The 20,866-nt window shown below is 40.2% G+C and overlaps 1 protein-coding gene across 1 annotated transcript; it reads left to right on the forward strand.

The window, feature by feature from the left end:
* The first annotated feature begins 888 nt into the window (after positions 1-888).
* cul3b (cullin 3b) lies at positions 889-19,541 on the forward strand. Its single transcript, XM_063493740.1, has 16 exons — positions 889-1,144; positions 7,584-7,781; positions 10,006-10,119; positions 10,282-10,442; positions 10,858-10,972; positions 11,104-11,332; positions 11,722-11,867; positions 12,392-12,568; positions 12,836-13,006; positions 13,888-13,995; positions 14,838-14,962; positions 15,298-15,394; positions 15,682-15,816; positions 15,965-16,151; positions 17,372-17,517; positions 17,811-19,541. The coding sequence occupies exons 1-16, from the start codon at positions 1,082-1,084 to the stop codon at positions 17,940-17,942; spliced, it is 2,304 nt and encodes a 767-aa protein (XP_063349810.1). The 5' UTR covers positions 889-1,081; the 3' UTR covers positions 17,943-19,541.
* Positions 19,542-20,866: the final 1,325 nt, after the last annotated feature.

The following is a 20,866-nucleotide window of genomic DNA, read 5'->3' on the forward strand; positions in this document are numbered from 1 at the left end:
ATCGATAGTAGAAAGCAAAATTTGATTAAAGGGGACATATTATATTTTTAGTAATGAATTGACATAAGCAGATTGCTTTAAAACAACATTTCTGTGATGGGCTTTCCTTAATAAGCCAAAAAAAAATTTTTTAAAGGAACAATAGGTGTGTGGGGCTGTCTTCCTGAGAGATAGCTGCTCTCTGTGTCATTATACTGGCCATGCACTGAAAAAGCTGTCAGAAAGGTTTGGAGCAGACTGAACCCTAAGCGTTGGGAATTATGAGAATCCCCCAATAGTGCATATATGACAGAATAAGGAAAGAACATCATAGGTCCCCTTTCATGAAAATGAGACAGGCAAGTTAGACTTAGAAGTCCAGGAAAGACCCATGCAGCTACTGTAGACTTCAGATCACAGCACAAATGCATCCTTCACATCTTACAAAGCATCACAAACCTAATCAAACTAATTAAATAAATAAATAATAACAAAATAATTTTAACAGCAAATGATTGACTTTTGGGAACAGGTAGTTAAGTAGGCCTAAAAGAGGACGTATCATGTCTATTAGGCACTTATGATAGCGCAGTGTCCGTGATATATACTTATATGTATCTTCAAAAATACATACTATTTCATAAAGTGATCTATTTTATGTATACAATCTGAAGCATAACAATTACTGAAAATTATTTATTACTTTATTACTGCGCCTGTACTTCACTCTAGTATCACACTGGTAAAGTAGAGTAAACAAACTACAGTAGTACTGTGTAGCAGTTAAACGCATGCTCTAAAATTAAAAATCAGCAATTTACGAGCACAAAACAAAGCAAAGTTGAGAAAACGCTCGTACTAATTGAATCCTCGCGTGATTTGGAGTGCGTGAGCTCTGCGCAATGAGAACTGCAGGTAGTCCGCCATCGCTGTATGAAGAACTGTCGGATTTGGTGTTTGGCAGTCAATAAACTTGTGGTGCCGGGACCCGGAGCTACGAGGTCGGGTGAAAGCTCGTCGGCTGCTCCATAAACCAGTAGTCGGCCCAGTCCTCCCTGGACAACACGTTCATGTGAATACGGAGCCCACGGACGAGGCAACCATGTCCAATCTCAGCAAAGGCGGCACCAAGAAGGACACCAAAATGAGGATACGGGCCTTTCCTGTAAGTGCACGCCGCAGTAGGGGCTTTGCCCGTCCGACGGTCGCGGACTCGATTACCGTGGTCTGCGCTAAGGGCTAAATGCTAATAGGCTAACCAGCTGATGTGACTTGACTATCCGTAAACAAAGTGTAGCCGTCAGATAACCAGTCTTCCACACTCTTGGTCGGTCTGTTAGATGGAAACTCATTTATAATACCAGCTCGGTGATAAGTTTTATAAATCACTTTTATTTTCCTTGTCGCTTAACTGTCTTACAACTTCCCAGACATTAGCTAGCCGATATGATCAGCCAAGTAGCCGATGCTAACGTTAGCCATAGGTCTTGACACTTGTTGTTTTGAGTGATTTTATTTTTGCTCATTTTCTAAAATGTGTCTATATGTGTATATATATATCTATATATATATATATATATATATATATATATATATATATATATATATATAAACGCATAATGTCTTTATGACTGAGCACTAAATGTAACGGACGTTTGTGCAGACAGACGTCTGTACTTTAGCCTCAGCGGCGTTACGGCCGCTTTACATGATGCTAATGAAAACCAAAATGAGCTAACCCAGTTCTTGGTTCTGGATTAATGCCTGTGTGGATTTTGTGGACCTGTGTTGGTGTTGGAATCGATTCTTCGCTCACATGGCACTCCCTTTGTCTGCGAGACACTGAATTATCTATTTTCTGAACTGACCTAAATTTTCATAAAGCATTAGCCTGTCTGTAAAGGCTTGATGAGAGCGTAGCAACAGTATCCATGTAGCTGATGGATCTTAGTGACGAAGTTTTACTTCAGTGCCACCTTTATATATGCCTATCGGCCCTCTGATCGTGGCCCAGTCTTGATAGGATAACTGTCAGAGCTGCTGTCAAACCAGCGTCGTGATGTGCATGTGTTTGGGCTTGCCTGCTGAGGAGTAGCACAGGGGTGGCATGTGTTATGTTTTCTGCTTTTGGATAACGTGTCTTTGGCAATTACTCTAGACTTTGTGGGATTCCTAAGTTTAAAGATTTTAATTAGACTGGATTATAGATTTCTTATTACCATGATGCTTTACAGCTGGGCTAAACTAGGTCCTCACTTTACGGTTATTTATCCTATCTGTAACGTAAAAAAAACCTTTCCTCCTGGTTTAAAATGACATCTGAAACCTTAAAAAAAACTAAACTATAGGAGCTGGGGCTGGTAGCTTCAGAAGCACTGAAACCCACGCCCATGTATGCGTAAATATTTAATATTAATTGCTTGGTGTATGCAATGACTAACCCTAATATTAGTGTATAGACACTGACCTGCATTCTTTCACTTTACATTTTCCTCATAGTGCTTATGCAAGTACTTAAAGCAGCCTATGAGTTTGTTTTGACAGAGCCAAATTTTCAGAGGACATGGTAGATATTATATATCTCACCTTTACCCTTTGTGATATCTGCTTTCTCACTATACAAATCATTTTGGTGGGTTAATTGGGGTTTAAGTAAGAAAGAGAGAGAGAAAGGTTTTAACCTAATAAAATTGTTCCAACTTCCTTACCAGCATACCAGGTTAGGATTCTGAGGAAACTGAGAGGTGTTTTAACCCACAACACAGTGTTCAAAAGAATGAAAACTGCTTAGTCTTTAGTGTTCATCGTTGCTACAGGAATGTGATGGTTTCTAAATCAGCTGGAATGGGAGCAGCACTTCCTTGAGCTTTTAATGTACCTCATGTAAGGGTCTTTTATTCTTTTCTTCTTTCTTTTTTTATTGAGAGGCATCCTTTTTTACTCTTGCAGTTTTCTTACTAGTCTGAGCAATTTGCTATAATAAGCAGATTTATCCTATGATTGAATATTTTTTATAGGCAGTGTACACAGCAGGGAAGAAATGATCATCTTAATATTTGCAGATCTGAGCAAATTTATTAATGAGAAAGAGTTTTCTAGAGGAGTAATAAGCTCTGTTAGTGTCTTATACTCAATAATGAAGTAAAAATCAAAGATTGAGGATTGACACTTTGCAAAATGTATTCTGCATCACCACTGAGCCAAAGTATTTTATTTAATGTTTTAGTCTTTTAAATCTCAGTTTCATCTCTGTTTAATTATCTCAAATGCTGTCATTTGTAGTCACCTTATTTTCCCTCCTCTAAACACATGGAGAATAACAGAGCTGGCAGAAAAACATGTGAAAACAGCCACTTTCATGTTAGTAGTTAAAGACACAACCAAGTCACAAACAATTCAAATATAAACATAGCTTGTTGGAATAATAGGCGTGAATAGAGATTGGAAGCATGAGCCAGTTCCACGTGACAACCAGTGCTAATCATCCATCAGACCAGATCCGTATTCCACTAATACAGGTATTATATATATTACACATCTGTGAGTAAGAGAGGACCTGCTCGTGTTCAAGTGACTTCATTTGGTCAGGATAAACACAAGACTCCGTGCAGACATTTGCAGGCCCTCCAGTTTGATGTGCAGGGCACCAACAATGAAGGTGGAATCCACGGAAAAGAAAATTTTGGGATGGGGGTGGACATACACACGTCTGTGTGTGTGTCCACAATAAAGTGTCATTCCAATCTAAGCTTATGAAATCCTAATTGTTGCAGTTGAACATATCAAAACAGTGACGTCAGCCTTGTGGCAGTGACACATGAGTCACATGTCAGTCTTTTTCCTACTCTGTTTGTGCATTGACTCAGAGGACTCACAGATAATGAAAGCCATTTTTTTTAAATGCACAGAAAATGGATCAGGAGTTATCAAATAATTAACTTGGACATCAGTATCAAAAAAATGTTCTTAATATCCATATGTGATATGAACAGTTGATTCTCTGTTGTTCATTTTGCCATGCTACATGAGGCCTCAGTCATGCAGGCCTAGGGGAGAATGCTCTTTGTCAATGGCAGATTTCCAAGGTTGCGAGAAATTTGCATGGGAGGCACCGACTTGTCTGCAAACACTTGGTAACTAAGACTACGTTCACACTGCAGGCGAAAGCGCATCAAATCCGACTTTTTTGACCCTATGCGACCCATATCCGATCATGGTATGACAGTGTGAACAGCACAAATCCGATGTTTTCAAATCCGACCTGGGTCACTTTCGTATGTGGTACTGAATCTGATACATATCTGATGTTTTAGAAAGCGACTGCTGTTTGAATGGTCATGTCGCATTAAATCCGTCTTTTACGTCACTGACACAAGACAGACGCCAATTATCAGCGCCCGAGAAGACATCATGAACGCTTCCTGGCCATCCCGTGTAGATGTTAGTGAAACTGTTGGGAAGACAATGTTGGAGAAACATGAACATTTTATTTGTACTGTATAATCTGCAGATTCTGACAGAAATCTGCAACTATCCTTTGAAGCACCGCTCCTCTCTAAAACAGCAATAAGGATAATTATTAGGCCATGTGTAAATAACAAAATAACTTTATAACTTAAAGCAAAATTGGGAAACGTAAAGTCCGAAACAAGTCTTTATATTAAGGCCGTCAGTCAAACAATACTGTTTGGTCTGGGTCTAAACAGAGCGCGTTGTGTGTGACGTCTTCTTTAGCGCATGCGGGCCTCTTTGAGGGTTCACACTAGAGCACGTTTGCTGTCACATTTTATTTGTAGTGTGAACAAGCAGACAAAAAAATCGGATTTGATCAAAAAATCGGAATTGAGCATTAAGACCTGCAGTGTGAACGTAGCCTCTCTAACCAGCTAGTGGTAGTGAAACTTGGAAAAACTGAAATGGAGGACGTCCACTTTAACTAATAGTTATGCCTTATAAAACACCTTGGTTTCAGCATAAGGCACATTATTTACTTTGAAGATAAACATCTTCTGTTTCTGGATTGAATTGTACTTTTTCAGCTTCAGCTACTGCTTAGCAAGTAGTTGGGACCACTGCTTATTAGCCAACAGGCCTACAGTACATCTCAAGATGGTTAAAACATACCCTCTTAGATGAGCTGTGGCTAGACGTAGAACAGGCGCTATGCAATAATATAGAAATTTCGGACCTACAGTTCATTAGCTCAAGCATCAATATCAGCTCCTCTCTGACAGCATGGTGGGAATTTCTAAAAATGACTGAATCTTCACTAATTCCATGTAAACATAAACCCATCTGGAACAACCCTGACATCCTAGAAAACAGTAATATGATACTTCCAAGGGATGGCACGTTGGTCAGCACTGTTGCCACAGCAAGAAGGTCCTGAGTTCAATTCCACCATTAGGCCAGGGTCTTTCTGTGTGGAGTTTCCATGTTCTCCCTGTGTTTGTGTGGGTTCTCTCCAGGTACTTCAGCTTCCTCCCACAGTACAAAGACATGCAGTTAGTGGGTTTAGGTTGGTAAATTAAATTAGGTGTGAATGTGAGTGCGGATGGTTCTATTTGTGACAGACTGACTGTACCCTGCCTCTCACCCTAAGGGATCGGATAGGCTCCAGACTCCCCTGCGACCCTGACAAGGATAAGCGGAAGAGAATGGATGGATAATACTTCCTAGATTGAGTTGTATTAAATACTTGGAACATATATTCAAAGGAAACTTTATTTCATTCGACAGATTAGTTTTACAGTATTTAACAATAATACATTTTTAGAATACAAATTAAATCTATAGATTTCATAAGCAGTAAATTAAATCCAAAGTAAAAAAGAATTTTAAGCCTAATCTAGTCGAATTACAAATAATTGCAATTCCTTAATTTCAAAACCTCCAAATATACAGTATGCTCTCCAAAATAGATATCCCTTCCTATTGTTAAGTGGGAGGTGGATCTATCAGTCAGCTTTGACCACAACATTTGGTCTCAGATATGTTTAAAATGACTAGAAACCCCAATCTACAATTAATACAATTGAAAATCTTTCATAAAGTACACTATACAGATCAACGGATGTTCAGGATCGGTTTGCATCATCTAACACCTGTTCGCACTGTCAAGGCAATACACCTGACAATTACATCCATGCTTGCTGGTTCTGTCCACCTGTTCAGAGGTTTTGGTTCCAGATATGTGAGTCTTATCAAAGGTTCTGAAATGTAACATTCCAGCCTCCCCTTCAGTTTGCTTGTTGGGCGACCTAGATGATAACACTGTCTTCCCTCTCTCCTCTCTCTTAGAACATCTCAGGTGTGGGGCCCACCCCCACCCACACACACACACACTGGGCCCCCTGGCTCTGTTGGGCCCTTACTGGGGGGTGGGGTGCTGTTGGGTCTCGGGTCTCTGGCCACGGAGCTCGGTCTGCTCTGGCTTAGCAGACAGAGCCTCCAGGCTTGTCACTGCAACCCCCTAGGGTCTCTGCACTGTGTCTGCTGGGTGACTGTCATTGTTATTTATGTATATGTTGGTTGTTGCTGTGGTTTCTCTGCTGTTTTTTTTTGTTTTTTTCCCTTCAACAGGTGTTGATTTAGCTCTCTCCCTTCCTCTCTCTGTCCCTCGTCTTCTCTCCCTCTCTTTCTGTCAACTTTCTCCCCAACTTTACTTTTTCTGTTTTTTCTTTTCCATCACCCGGTCTTGTCCATTATGGTTGTGATAATCCAAAATCAAAAAACCCTAATAAAGGTCTAATAAAATATGATTATCAAGTGGACCATTACAACAAATGCGCAATGCTTCACTTGTGAAATTAAATCTGTTTGTCATTTTTTGGCCTTCTGACAACAATTCTGATTGCTACACTGCCAAACAGGACAGGGGGGAAAAAAAAGAAAAAAGTTGGCCAGTGTTTGCAGACAAGTTGCCATATTCCATGCAAACTATGAGCAAAGTTGCAACCTGCTGGGAAGCAAAGCATTCACAAGGGTTTTTTGGGTAAATAATAATAATAATAATGGATTGCATTTATATAGCGCTTTTCTAAGCACCCAGAGCGCTTTACAATTCCACTATTGATTCACTCTCACATTCACACACTGGTGGAGGCAAGTTACAGCTGTAACTACAGCTGCCCTGGGGCAGACTGACAGAAGCGAGGCTGCCATATCGCGCCATCGGCCCCTCTGGCCAACACCAGTAGGCAGTAGGGTAAAGTGTCTTGCCCAAGGACACAGCGACCAGGACAGAGAGCCCGGGGATCAAACCTGCAACCTTCCAGTTACAGATGAGCTTCCCAACCCCCTGAGCCATGGTCGCCCCACAAGCACCCTATACCTCTTTGCAGTCAGTTTCTCCTAGCGACAGCTGGCAACCTCCAACAACCATTCACAGGCAATTGGGTAATATTCGTTTTTCCCTGGCAACCAGTGGTTACCAGACAGTCACCAACCACTTTCTAGGCCTGTGTGAATGGAGTCTTAGGTCCCTTATTAGCAAAATGTCTGATCTTCTAGAACATGATGTGGTATGCACAGATTCTTCATGTTGACACAACTAATCACTGGTTATAGTCCTGTTGAAACCCATTACTTGTTACTTCTTGCAGATGACGATGGACGAGAAGTACGTCAACAACATATGGGACCTTCTGAAGAATGCCATCCAGGAAATTCAGAGGAAGAACAACAGCGGCCTGAGTTTTGAGGAACTTTATAGGAACGCCTACACGATGGTGCTTCATAAACATGGAGAGAAGCTGTACACCGGCCTGCGTGAAGTTGTTACCGAACACCTTATCAACAAAGTAAGGCCATCACAGATCACAGCCTAACACAGTTGCTGGAAGTCAAGTGATGACAGATTGACTAAAATATTTAGAGTTAATTTGAGCTATCTGTCATTCCTTTGTGTAATACATACAGCACATGTATGGTGGGCTGGTGTGTATTACACAATACTGTGCTGGTATTTAAAGTAGACTTGAAGCTGTAGTTGCTCTTTGGAGACTGTTTATTCCACAAAAGAATAACCTAACCTGGCCTGTGAATAGTTTCCTCCAGTTAACACAATGATATTAAAATCTGATTTTAATGAGGCCTGTTGTTCGAATGTCGGGGCTGAATTTCACTCAAATGCTGTAAAGTCTGTTTGGTGCTAAACAGAAACTGTCATAGGATTCATATTATGATTTCTTTTTTTTCTTTTTTCCCCTGCTTGGGTTGCATGCCATACTGAACAACAAAGGCAAAACCAGAAAATATGAGCCGGTTGCATTCATGAGCAGCCTTGTAAAGGCACATAAGCAGAAAGATGGAGAATATAAATCCACAGGCTGTTACTTAAGTCTTGTGGTAGATTTGTAAAACCCTTTACTCACGGCCCCTTTTTTTAGCAGATGCCTCATTCCTGTGGCTGGAAGGCAAGGAAGAGCCCAGGTTTGAGGATGGGGGGCTTCAGTGATGTTTTATTCTGGGGTTTCAGCTGTGAGAGAAGGCACATCTGTCTGAAAGCCCTTCATAAAACAGGCGTTGTCCTGTGCGTTATAGAAGAGCTTTAGGATGCTTTTGATGATGGAGTCATTTTCTCAAATCGGACATGTAATTGATTTGCTTTACCACTGAAAATAAAATGTTAGTGAAGCAGCTTGTTTTTAAAAACAAAAGTGGCAGAAAGGAGGGCTATCTGAGATTTATTCCTTCTTAAAACTCCTAATAAGTTAGAGAAAGCATAATTGTTCCTAAGCTGTCGCTTGTATTTTTGTAGCATGTATAATTAGTTGCAAATTATGCCTGTCCATGAGATCTGTCGCAAATGCTTCTTTGCAGCTTACAGTGAGCAGACACACAATGAGCAATATTTCAGCACGATGTTGTTGAATAACAGCCAGATGGTTTTACAGCTTAATTAAATGCACATTCTCAGCTTGGCAGGCTTAGTAAATGAGCAGTCAGGAAATGTCAACAAGTAATGGATCAAAGACGAGTTCTCTGACAGCTGAGTGTGTTTTTATTGTCTTATAATGGTAAAGGCATCGCTTTGAAAGAAACAGTTGTAATGGTACGAACACAGCATGGTCTCAACCCAGCTTAAGTTTGGAAGACAGTCGAGAGGTTCAGTCACAAGTGCCTTTGTTTTGTTTTTTGCGGGGAGGGGGGGGGGGTTTATATATTGTTTTAGGCCTAATAGTTAATGTTATTATGAATTATTGAGAGAAGGATTTGGAGATGTGTATTTTTTCAGCAGTGATTCATCGTTGTCTAGACAAGGGATGAAAATAAGCTTTAAGTCCAAGCGAGCATGTCTATTCGGTCTCAGATGTTTATTTTCTACAATCACTTCTGGCTTTTATGGTCATTTTTGTGATTTATCTATTTATTTATTTCAAATGTTAACCTGTTAAGACCTGAAGTTTAGATGAGACCATATGCAGTCTTCTGGCTCTTTAATGTAGGCCAGAAATTGATAACTTAAGGCATACTTTAATTACAGCTGGTGTTTAAGAAAGTTAAAGTTAAATAAAGCATTTATAAACACATACACAATTTGATTTGTAATATATGTAATATTTGATATGATGGAAAAGCAGCATTACAAAGTGGCAAACAGATGAATATAATATTGGGTACATTGTTGGGGTTTTTTTGTTGTTGATTTTTTTTAAGCAAGCCATGACTTTGCATAGTGCACGTTTAGATTTATGGTTTTGCTTCTGACATTTGATGTGGATGTGCAAAAGAAGAAGTCGGTGCATTCATAAAGCTTGGTCGCCTGTAACATTAGGAGCAGAGGCCGTAATATATTACCTCTGCCCCGAAGGAGAAGGAAGGAGAGGTCAGTGTGCCCTTAAGAATCTTACTCCACTGAGACATTTAGTTTACTGTGCTGAGTCACACTGCAGTGTGACTGTTATCAAGCTGTTGTGTGCCTGACTAGTAAAGAAGCCCCGCATTAAAATGCTGCACGAGCAACAAAATACAAATACAGGTGTCTGCTTGAGTTCTAAGGCTGTGTTTCTGTCTCGTCCAAAGGTACGGGAAGATGTTCTCAATTCGTTAAACAATAACTTCCTCCAAACCCTAAATCAGGCCTGGAATGACCACCAGACAGCTATGGTGATGATTAGAGACATCCTGATGTATATGGTGAGTATACAATCATGCAGTAAGACTGACGAGCGTTAGATATAAACATTTTACACATAACAGCTGTATTTTATATGCTTAAATATACATTTAAGCTGAGCTGCTGTTAATTCCAGTTCATTCTAATGTTGTTTGGGACATTTTTGTGTGTCTGTGTCACAGGATCGGGTGTACGTACAGCAGAATAGCGTGGAGAACGTCTACAACCTGGGCCTTATCATATTTAGGGATCAAGTGGTTCGCTATGGTTGCATCAGAGACCACCTCCGACAAACCCTGCTAGACATGATTGCCCGGGAGAGGAAGGGAGAGGTGGTGGACAGGTAGCCAAAAGTCACAAATAGCATTATCTAATAAATTATCTTTAGTTTTTAAATAAAATGAAGTTTGCTTTCTTGATCTTTAAATGGAAAAGTCATCATTTCTCACCAGGGGTGGACATGGCGGATGCCTTTGGTATTAGAAATATAAGATCTGTCAAATACATCTGCTGTATTTGCACCCAGTGGGCAAAAGCCTCAGAGCCTCTGGCATTTTAAAAAACATTGACTATTCTGAATTTCATGCACTGTGGACTGTAACTGTTTTTCAATGGATGAATAGTAAAAAGTTAGTTGGCAGTTATACTGAGTGTGAAATGAGCTTCCACAAAAGTTGTTTTTTGTTGGGGGTTTTTTTTGTAATGTTTTGTTTTGTTTTGCATTACTTACCATTTGGTTTGCTTCTCCTCTTCTCTAGGGGAGCCATTAGAAATGCCTGCCAAATGTTAATGATTCTCGGCCTTGAAGGGAGATCTGTGTATGAAGAAGACTTTGAAGCACCGTTTTTAGAAATGTCTGCAGAATTTTTCCAGGTTTGGGAGAGAAATCCATTTTCCTTGTTTATGTGTTTATATATTTATTTTAATTTGGATCTATTTTTCTTTGTGGTTTCCCTTAAAGGAGCTAAAACCTCTTGTATAAACTGTTTCTTGTTTTCGCTCAGATGGAAAGCCAAAAGTTCCTCGCAGAAAACAGTGCCAGTGTGTACATAAAGAAAGTTGAAGCCAGGATTAATGAGGAGATCGAGCGGGTAATGCACTGCCTGGATAAATCCACAGAGGAGCCCATCGTCAAGGTGGTGGAACGTGAGCTCATCTCCAAACACATGAAGACCATTGTAGAAATGGAAAACTCAGGTCTGGTCCACATGCTTAAGAACGGCAAAACAGATGGTAAGCCCTCAGTCACAGCCTGCTGCTCCACTTCACCTCTTTAGCGTTTATATTTTTAGTGATTTATTGGTTAAATTGACATCCACGCGAGTTACAGCGAAATAGAAAATCCCCAACACTCTTTAATAAACCGTGAAGCTGTCACTTCCAGGAAATACTTTACTGGCTCAGTAATACAGTCATATCGTGTTCCCATTGGTTCATGCCACAAATAGTAATATGTGAGGAATTCAATGATGATTTGATTTCAGTGAAACTGGAACTGTAGTGCCTGGAGAGTATATTTCTCCTCCTTTTCTGCAGATCTCAGATGCTCAGTCCCTTTTCAGTTGGCAGAAGTGGATTTTTGATGTGTGCTCATGTGTGTATTCATGCTTACCTCTCTACAGATTTGGCATGCATGTACAAGCTGTTCAGCAGGGTTCCCAATGGGCTGAAGACCATGTGTGAGTGTATGAGCTCATACCTGCGGGAGCAGGGCAAGGCCCTGGTGTCAGAGGAAGGAGAAGGGAAAAACCCTGTGGACTATATTCAGGTATGGCACTTGGTTATCAGTCGACATAATGTTGCTGAAGATGGACTGTTCTGATGATACTGAGAATGTGCTACCTTGTAAGAGATCACAGATGGATTTCCTCTGGCTCAGTACACTTCAGCATGCCATTGCGTGATGAGCCTTCACCATAATGCACTTTAATTACTTCCCAGCAGAGAATAACTGCTCTCGCTCCCATGTTTGTTACCACAAACCATGATGGTCTTTACCCTCATCCACACTGAGTCTTTGCACTATACTTAACATGTGAGGTCCTTCTGGCAACTAGAAAGACATCAGTGCTTTTGAAAATCTTATAGCCTTCAAGTCCTTTTGAAGTTCTTGGTTAAAATAATGACTCACTTCTTACTCTCTAGTAGAAAACAGCAGCCTCTTCTTTTACCACATCAGCTCTTACTTGCAGATTCACCTTTTCTGATGAGACCACCTTTCCTTTGCTGTAGCTACTGTTTGTTAAGCTCCTTCTAATGCACGCCGCTGCTGCATTTCCTGTCTTCCTGCAGGGTTTGCTGGACCTGAAGTCCCGTTTTGACCGCTTCCTCCAGGAGTCTTTCAACAACGACCGCCTCTTTAAACAAACTATTGCTGGTGATTTTGAGTACTTCCTTAACCTGAACTCCCGCTCGCCTGAATACCTCTCACTCTTCATCGATGACAAACTGAAGAAGGGTGTTAAAGGGGTGAGCCCACTAATCATGCATTCATGCTCTTATTTTTAGAACGTATGACAAATGTTACTGACCTGCTTCTTTCAAATTTATAACCTCACTTCAAAAAATGCCAAAAAGAAAAAACCCCACACAATGTTTTCATGTAAAAAGTTGTGTTTCTGCTTTCTTTTGTTTTTTCTTTTTTTTCTTTTGTGTTTTCAAAAGTGCTGGGGAAAATAAATCATAAAGTCTGTTTTTGATTAATGGGTATAACCTGACCCTGTTATTTTTATCCAGCTGACAGAGCAAGAAGTGGAGTCTATACTGGACAAGGCCATGGTGCTCTTCCGCTTCATGCAGGAGAAGGACGTGTTTGAGAGGTACTACAAGCAGCACCTGGCTCGCAGGCTGCTCACTAACAAGAGCGTCTCTGACGACTCGGAAAAGAACATGATCTCAAAACTTAAGGTGAGCAGGCATGTGGCATGATATAACTCTCGCTTTGGAGTAAGCTGAATATAAAATAAAAGATCTTTGGGTGCTTGGAGACTGGCCACAGTGCTCAGATGTGTTATGCACACTTCTTTACATTTTTATTTCTCAGTGTTTTTGCATTTCAGTGGCTGTTTAGGTAAAAGGAAACATAGTTTTCAGACTGTATCCACTTGCCTGTGTTTGATCATTATATAAATGTTTCTTTACTTTAAATAGACAGTTCCCTTCAAAATCAAATATACTCACTTTTTCTGTGCTCTATAGTGCTTTTTATCATTTTTTCAGTAAGACTTGTTTGGTTTTGGAGATATAAGCTGTAGAAATGTCTGCTTTCTCTTGAATATAATAGAACCAGATGTCCTTCGCTTTCTTTTGCTCAAAGCAGCCATAAAAAAAAAAAAAAAAAGACATTTGGAAAAACTCAGCAGAAATGACTCTTTGCAGAAATCATGACCCAGTTACTCAAAGATATCCACAAACCTTGATGTGAGCAGTTTTATGTTGGAATTTTAGTTTTATTTATTTTTTTCTACCAAACTGCACCCGCCACTTTATCCCTGCAGATGGAAGCGTCTCTCCAATTATGACAAGAGGCTAGCTGTGTGGGAAAGATTCCCATGAGTCTCTCACAACAAGGTTTATGGATTTTATTGATTCATGATTTCTAGAAAGAAGCAATGCTGAGCATGACGAGGCTAGGAGGAAGCAGATATCTCTATAGCTGATATCTCTAAATCTGGTTCTGCAGCCCAGAATTATGTTCTTACACTTGATTTCAGGTTGAGCTGTCCCCTTTTCTTTTGAATAGCTTACCAATTATAAATCTAATCCTTCTTCATGTCTTTATTGCACAGACCGAGTGCGGCTGTCAGTTCACCTCTAAACTGGAGGGCATGTTCCGAGATATGAGCATCTCCAACACCACCATGGATGAGTTTAGACAACATTTGCAGACAACTGGGGTGAGGAAAATCTACTTTTTGTCACAATAAAGAGCCTAATTAGTAAATGTAATCAGGACATTGTTGCTTGCTTGACTGAGCTTTGTTGCACTGCTCAGTTACATATTAACAATTAGGCACCTAATTATCCATATCCTGGAAAATCATAGTGCATAAGCTTCTGGCTTGTGCTGTGCTTTCAGATTGCTGGGGTAACTTTAGCTCTATTTGGTGAACGGTGTAACCAGTCTGAGTTCATATTTATGCACATTGCTTTTAAATTCATGGTCCAAGTAGTGTTGTCTGATATTTGTCATGTCTGGATCTTGTGTGTGCACAGTAACTGTAACAGTCACCTCAAGGTGCTTCATATTGTAAGGTAAAGACCCTACAATAATTTTCTCCCCATGAGCAAGCAATGGCGACAGTGGGAAGTAAAAACTTCCTTTTAACAGGTAGAAACCTCCAGGAGAACCAGGAAAGTCCTGTGACCAGTTGACATTGAGGGGTGGGAGACAGGGCAAAAGACACACTGTGGAATAGAGCCAGAGATGAATAATAACTAATGATTAAATGCAGAGTGGTGTATAAACACAGAGAGAGTGAAGAAGAAACACTGACGTGCATCATGGGAAACCCCCGGCAGCTTAGGCCTATTACACTTTAACTAAGGGAGGATTCAGTGTCACCTGATCCAGCCTCATCTATAAGCTTTATCAAAAACAAAAGCTTTAAGTCAGGTCTTAAAAGTAGAGAGGATGTCTTTCTCCCAAATCTAAATGCTACCAATATTACCACATAGTATCACTATGGCATCACTGTAGGTGATCGTATGTGTTGTTTTTTGTTTTTCCTAACTCAAGGTGTCACTCGGAGGGGTCGATCTCACTGTTAGAGTCCTGACCACGGGATACTGGCCAACGCAATCAGCAACACCCAAGTGCAATATTCCACCTTCACCTCGACATGCATTTGAAGTCTTCAGAAGGTTTGTTAGTTGTTCACTTCACTCACAGATTTAGTAGTTTATTGATTACATGTGAGTGCTTTCATAACAGCACTTAGCTTTTCAGTCTGGTGATTTTCTAAAAGGTTTCTCCGGGTGATCCACAAGGAACAATAAATCCATTATATGTGTTGTTACCAGTAGAAGTAGTACATGGAGATTACTTTTTTCTTTTAGTCCCTTTCATGAAAATATTATCGTGTATGTTTTGCTAGACACAGCATTTCAAACTAAATATCTGTGTCCTGCTGCAGAAAGCAAAGTTGCATTGATCATTTGTTGTAGGTTAATCTAGTATGACTCTCCTCTGCATGCAGGTTTTACCTTGGGAAGCACAGTGGGAGACAGCTCACCCTGCAGCACCATATGGGCTCTGCAGATCTAAATGCCACCTTCTACGGGCCAATTAAAAAGGTACGCCCCACTTGGAAAGGGGAGTCTCAGTACATTTCAGCAACCTTTATTTCATTTTAGAATAACAAGTGGACCTGGCTTTACGTTCATTACTTATTGTGAATTTTCTGTTTTATAAATTAGCTTAGTGTTTTAAATATAAGCAAAATGACAGACTAGCAAATGCGAATAAATGTAACAATTTTAAGTAATGGAAAGTAAAAATGAAATCTGCTGTTTTGTGGACATCTTGTCAAAATGGATTCTGACTAATGTTTTTATGTTGCCTTATCCCAACATTTGAACAGGAGGATGGGTCAGAGGTCGGAGTAGGTGGTGCCCAGGTGACAGGCTCCAATACTAGAAAGCACATACTCCAAGTGTCCACCTTCCAGATGACCATTCTCATGCTTTTCAACAACAGAGAGAAGTCCACCTTTGAGGTACACAACTTAATTCCTTAGTACCCGACATAGTAGGATATTTTGGTCCCCATATGTCTTCATGTGTAGTGGACAAGCAGGAAAAGGTCATTTCAGTCTGTGGCCTCTGTACTGTGTTGACACCAAGCCTGACCTCTTCACTATGTAGGAAATCCAGCAGGAGACGGACATCCCAGAGAGGGAGCTGGTGCGAGCACTGCAGTCTCTGGCCTGTGGGAAGCCAACACAGAGAGTTCTCACCAAGGAGCCAAAGTCCAAGGAGATCGAAAATGGCCATGTGTTTACAGTTAACGACCAGTTTACCTCCAAACTGCACCGTGTCAAAATCCAGACAGGTATGAAAAAAAAATCATGAAGTTAAGCAGTTTTCTTGAGGCTCACAGCTTTAGTTTGATTTTTCCTAGGTGTTATTCTGTGAATGTAAACTGTGTGAGTGTAGATTTATACTGTGTCAGGCTTAAAAAATGAACTTTTATTTTCTTAAAGCTTAGTAATAGGCAGTAAATTTATTACAGATACAGCTTATCTTGCTTTTTCAAGACTTTTCCTCCTTAATCTTGTATCTTCGTATCACTAGAACAAAACTTAGTTAATTAATAAATATTTAGTCAGATAAAGAAGTTCAAAGTCTAGTAGCACGTAAAGAGCAGGAAACATGCGTGGATTACAGTATTTTAATGTGATTTTGTGAACAGGTAAATATAAACTTTAATGGCACCTTCATTAGATACACCTGTTCGACTGTGCATCAAAGCAATTATATAATGAGCCAATCACATGGCAGTAACTCAATACCATTTAGGCATGCAGACATGCCTAAACTCTCTGAATATTTTCTGAAAATCACTTATTGATGTCAGAGGGGAATGTGCAGACTGCTTCAAGCTGATAGGAAGGCGACAGTAACTCAAATAGCCACTCATTACATGTATGCTGAAAAGCATCCGTGAACGCGCACACGTCAACCTTAAAGCAGATGTGCTGCAGCAGCAGAAGACCACACCACGTTCACTCCCTTCAACTAAGAACAGGAAACTGACACTACAGTTCAAAAGAAGACCGAAAGACAAAAACGCCACAAGTCTAACACCACAGTCTGTCTCAGTACTGTTGATGATTTTGTCTATTACCTCTTTACGCTTTGAAAGCCTGCTAGAAGTAATCCTTGAAGCTCTCTTCTGAACTGAGCGATGTCTGTCATATTTCAGGCCTGTTTCCTAAACAAAATGGGTGTGCAGCAGAAGGTAGTGTGGGTGGTTTCTGTCTATGCAGCTACCCTTGGAAAAACCCAGAAACTGTTCTGATGGTCATCAAACCACATCTTTATTGATTATATACTAAGGTGTCAGAACTCCTCATTAAGGGTAGAGGGGAGGTGGTCACATGTCGCCTTTATGAGGGAAAGAGTTACAGGTGCTCACAAGGCAAAGGGGGGTTCCAACTCAGTACTAGCAAGGCATACCTAATAAAGTGGCTATTGAATGTACATAAGAAAATGACACGTTTCATCATGATCTCTTGCATTTATTGTCCGTCTTTTTTGTGCACTACCCAGTGGCTGCTAAACAGGGGGAGTCGGATCCAGAGAGGAAGGAGACGCGGCAGAAAGTGGACGACGACAGGAAGCATGAGATCGAAGCTGCCATCGTTCGCATCATGAAGTCTAGAAAGAAGATGCAGCACAATGTCCTGGTAGCAGAGGTCAGTCAGCAGAAGCTGTAGCTAAAGCCCACTTGTAAAGAGCACAAAAATAAAACTATAGTTGTAATAATGTTCTGTGGTGGACAGCACCAGTCAGTGAGTCCCCTAGTGGCACATTATATGATGTACAAGAGGTTAGAGCCTCTAGTGCGCTCTAGTGGTTTACTTCTTTCACATAAAAAGCTGATATAAAAGAGTCTTGCATAGCAAAGTTAATAATAAATTGATAAATAAAAAGGCCACGAAAGAAGAAGCCGTGAATTAAACAGTCGTGTTTTCATGTGTCTCCACAGGTCACACAGCAGTTGCGGGCACGATTCCTTCCTAGTCCTGTAGTCATCAAGAAACGCATTGAAGGACTCATTGAGAGGGAATATTTGGCAAGAACACCGGAGGACCGCAAAGTGTACACTTATGTAGCATAAAACAAATTAATTCAATGAAAGCTAGCGTCGAGTTGAAAGAAGCTGAGGGCCTTTGTTTTTCTTTTTTTTTCTTTTTTTTTTCTTTTTTTGGTGGACTGCTATGTGTTTGAACAAACTTGGAAATGCTTTCATTGTTGATTCTGGGAAACACTGGGAAGGTTAACATTTCTTCCATAAAAATGTGTTTAAAAAAAGAAAAAGGTAAAAAAAAAAAAAAAAATCATGCGAAGGATGGTGAAGTTTTCTAGCATTATTAGATTTCTTCAGCTGAGAGAACTGAAATGAGGGAGTCTAGTTTTGTATAAAATCCATGTTTCTTGTGGCCTTTGGAGAGAACTTAGTGGGCCTGTTTGCGGGTTAACGACGCGCCGCCACCAAACGCGAGCGCATCAGAGGCCACACGGAGAACGAGAAAACATTTGAACTCACTCCCCTGTTTTAAATGTTGATGTCAATGTGTTCTGTTTGTGTTTTGTGGCACAATAATGGCTGTACAGGTTGACAGATGGGCCTTTTTCCTCTCAAGAGGATTTTTAGATTTAAAGAAGAGGACAGAGTGTTAACTGGTACAGACCTGGTTTACAACAGCAGTGAAATACATTTTGAGTACTTGAGAAAACATGAAGAGTGCTTAATTTATGTTGCAAATAGGTCTGGGGTGTTTTGGGGTTTTTTAGGGGGGGTGGGGGAGTTGTTTTAATGTCTGCTATCAAACATGTCCACCTCACAGCTGAACTATTTAATGCCATTCTCATTTGGCCAGGTCTGTACTAGTGGTTATAGAGATCAAGGGCTGTTGCTTCACAGCATGCTTTTATCTATTGGATCAATCAGGGGAATATAAGACACACATGAAACTCCATGAAAGGTGTTTGGACTCTCATGACACATTTTTCACGTAAGGCCTGCTGTATGATAGGCCACCCACCCCCCTAAAAAAAAAAAAAAAAGATTTCTCTCTGAATGGAAGGTTCTTGGTGGTGCAGGTGTGCAAAGAGGATATTATTTTTCGTTCTCGACTGCATTTTGATCAGCTGGAACCAGTTTAGCACCATGTTCTAATGTGTACAAATTGTAAAATAAATATTGTACTCACTGCAAAGGTGGATTGTACAGGGCCTTGTTTTCATCATATTAAATGTAGAATTTAAAAAAAAAATGAAAGGATGCTTTTTTCTTTTTTTTTCTGCCTCTTTGCATGACCAACCAAGGCCTTGGCAAGCCTCAGAAATGCATCTGTAACCATAATCAAGGCTTAATTTCAATGGTAAGCCACAGTCAGATTCTGTGTGTTCACAACAAGAATTTGGCAGGCTTCACGAGGATGATGTTTATTACAGTATTTTCCGATTCACGTGTTTCTGTTTTTCTTTACTTTTTAAATACTCAGCTGAAGCTGCCATTGGCCACTTTGCTATGCTACACCCTGCTTTCCAGCTTGGATCATTTTCTGTCAAAACACGTTTTCTTTCAAAACTACCTTGATTCTTCATGCCACAGATTCAACAAGGTGCTGGAAACATTCCTCTGAGATTTTGGTCCATATCTCCTATGAATCCCACATCCCAAAGGTGCTCTATTGGATTGAGGCTGGCAAGTGTGGAGGCAATTTGAGTACAGTAAACTTATCATGTTGAAAAAATCATTTGAGTTTTGTGATACGCTTTATCCGAGAAGATGGGTGCACTGTGGTCACAAAGGGATGGGCATGGTCAGCAACAATACTCGGGTAGGCTGTAGTGTTTAAACAATGTTCAGTTGGTACTAAGGGGCCCAAAGTGTGCCAAGAAAATATCCACTACACTATTACACCAGCCTGAAACGTTGATACAGGGAAGAATGGATCCATGCTTTTATTATGTTTGCACCAAATTCTGACCCTACCATCCAAATGTTGAGGCAGAAATGGAGGCTCCTCTGACCAACAGCTCTGGATCCCAGTGTGGTCTTCTGCTGCTGTAGCCCATCTGTTTTGAGGTGTTCGAGTGCTCAGAGTAGAAAAGTGGTATATAAAAACCAGTCCATTTACATTTACCTTACTGTTCCCTTCCAAACAGCTCAAAGCAGTTTGGCCATTTTCCTCTGACACTAACGAGGCATTTTCCCCCAGAGAACTGCTTCTCAATGGATGTTTTCTCTTTTTTGGACCATTCTCTGTAAACCCGAGAGACACTTATGTGTGGAAAATCCCAGAAGATCAGCAGTTTCTGAAATACTCAGACCAGCCTGTTTGGCAGTAACAGCCGTGCCACATTCAAAGTCACTTAAATAATGTTTTTTCCTAATTCTGATGCTCAGTTTGAACTTCAGCAGATCGTCTTGACCATGTCTACATGCCTTAATTCACTAAGTAGATACCATGTGATTGGCTGTTATCGGAGCAGTTGAACAGGTGTCCCTAATAACATGTCTGGTGAGTGTAGAAAACTAGTTATAACAGAGTATAGTTATTTTAAGTCCGTGGCTTGTACTGGTGTTAAATAATATTATTTCGTACTGAAAGGCGTTCTTAATACTTTTACTGAATAATGAAAATACAATGAGTAATGAAATAACAGTAAATGACAAAAACACAAATCTTGGCCTTCGAATTAGAGCCCCAGTCTGTTCAATAATAAATATTAAAAATGTTTTTCCAGCACTTTGTACTTTAGAAACGTTTCTATTTAGGATATCTACCCAAATTAGAGTAAAGGGTGATATCAGAAAAGTGAATATTCTTGATTAAATACTTGTATTATGTCACGATGCCTGGTTATTCAACATTTAACACTTCTTTTGTTAAGATTGCAGGGCTGCTTTGGTGTTTTTGTTTAGTTTTCTTCTGAATATATTGATGTAACTTGTGTCTTTCACTGAATGATGGTTTTATCTGCTTTTCACTTCGCACTGCTTGATAACGTTGTCCAAACTGTGCCTTTCTA

Source organism: Pelmatolapia mariae, linkage group LG14, assembly GCF_036321145.2.
Source record: "Pelmatolapia mariae isolate MD_Pm_ZW linkage group LG14, Pm_UMD_F_2, whole genome shotgun sequence".
NCBI classification, from domain to species: domain Eukaryota; kingdom Metazoa; phylum Chordata; class Actinopteri; order Cichliformes; family Cichlidae; genus Pelmatolapia; species Pelmatolapia mariae.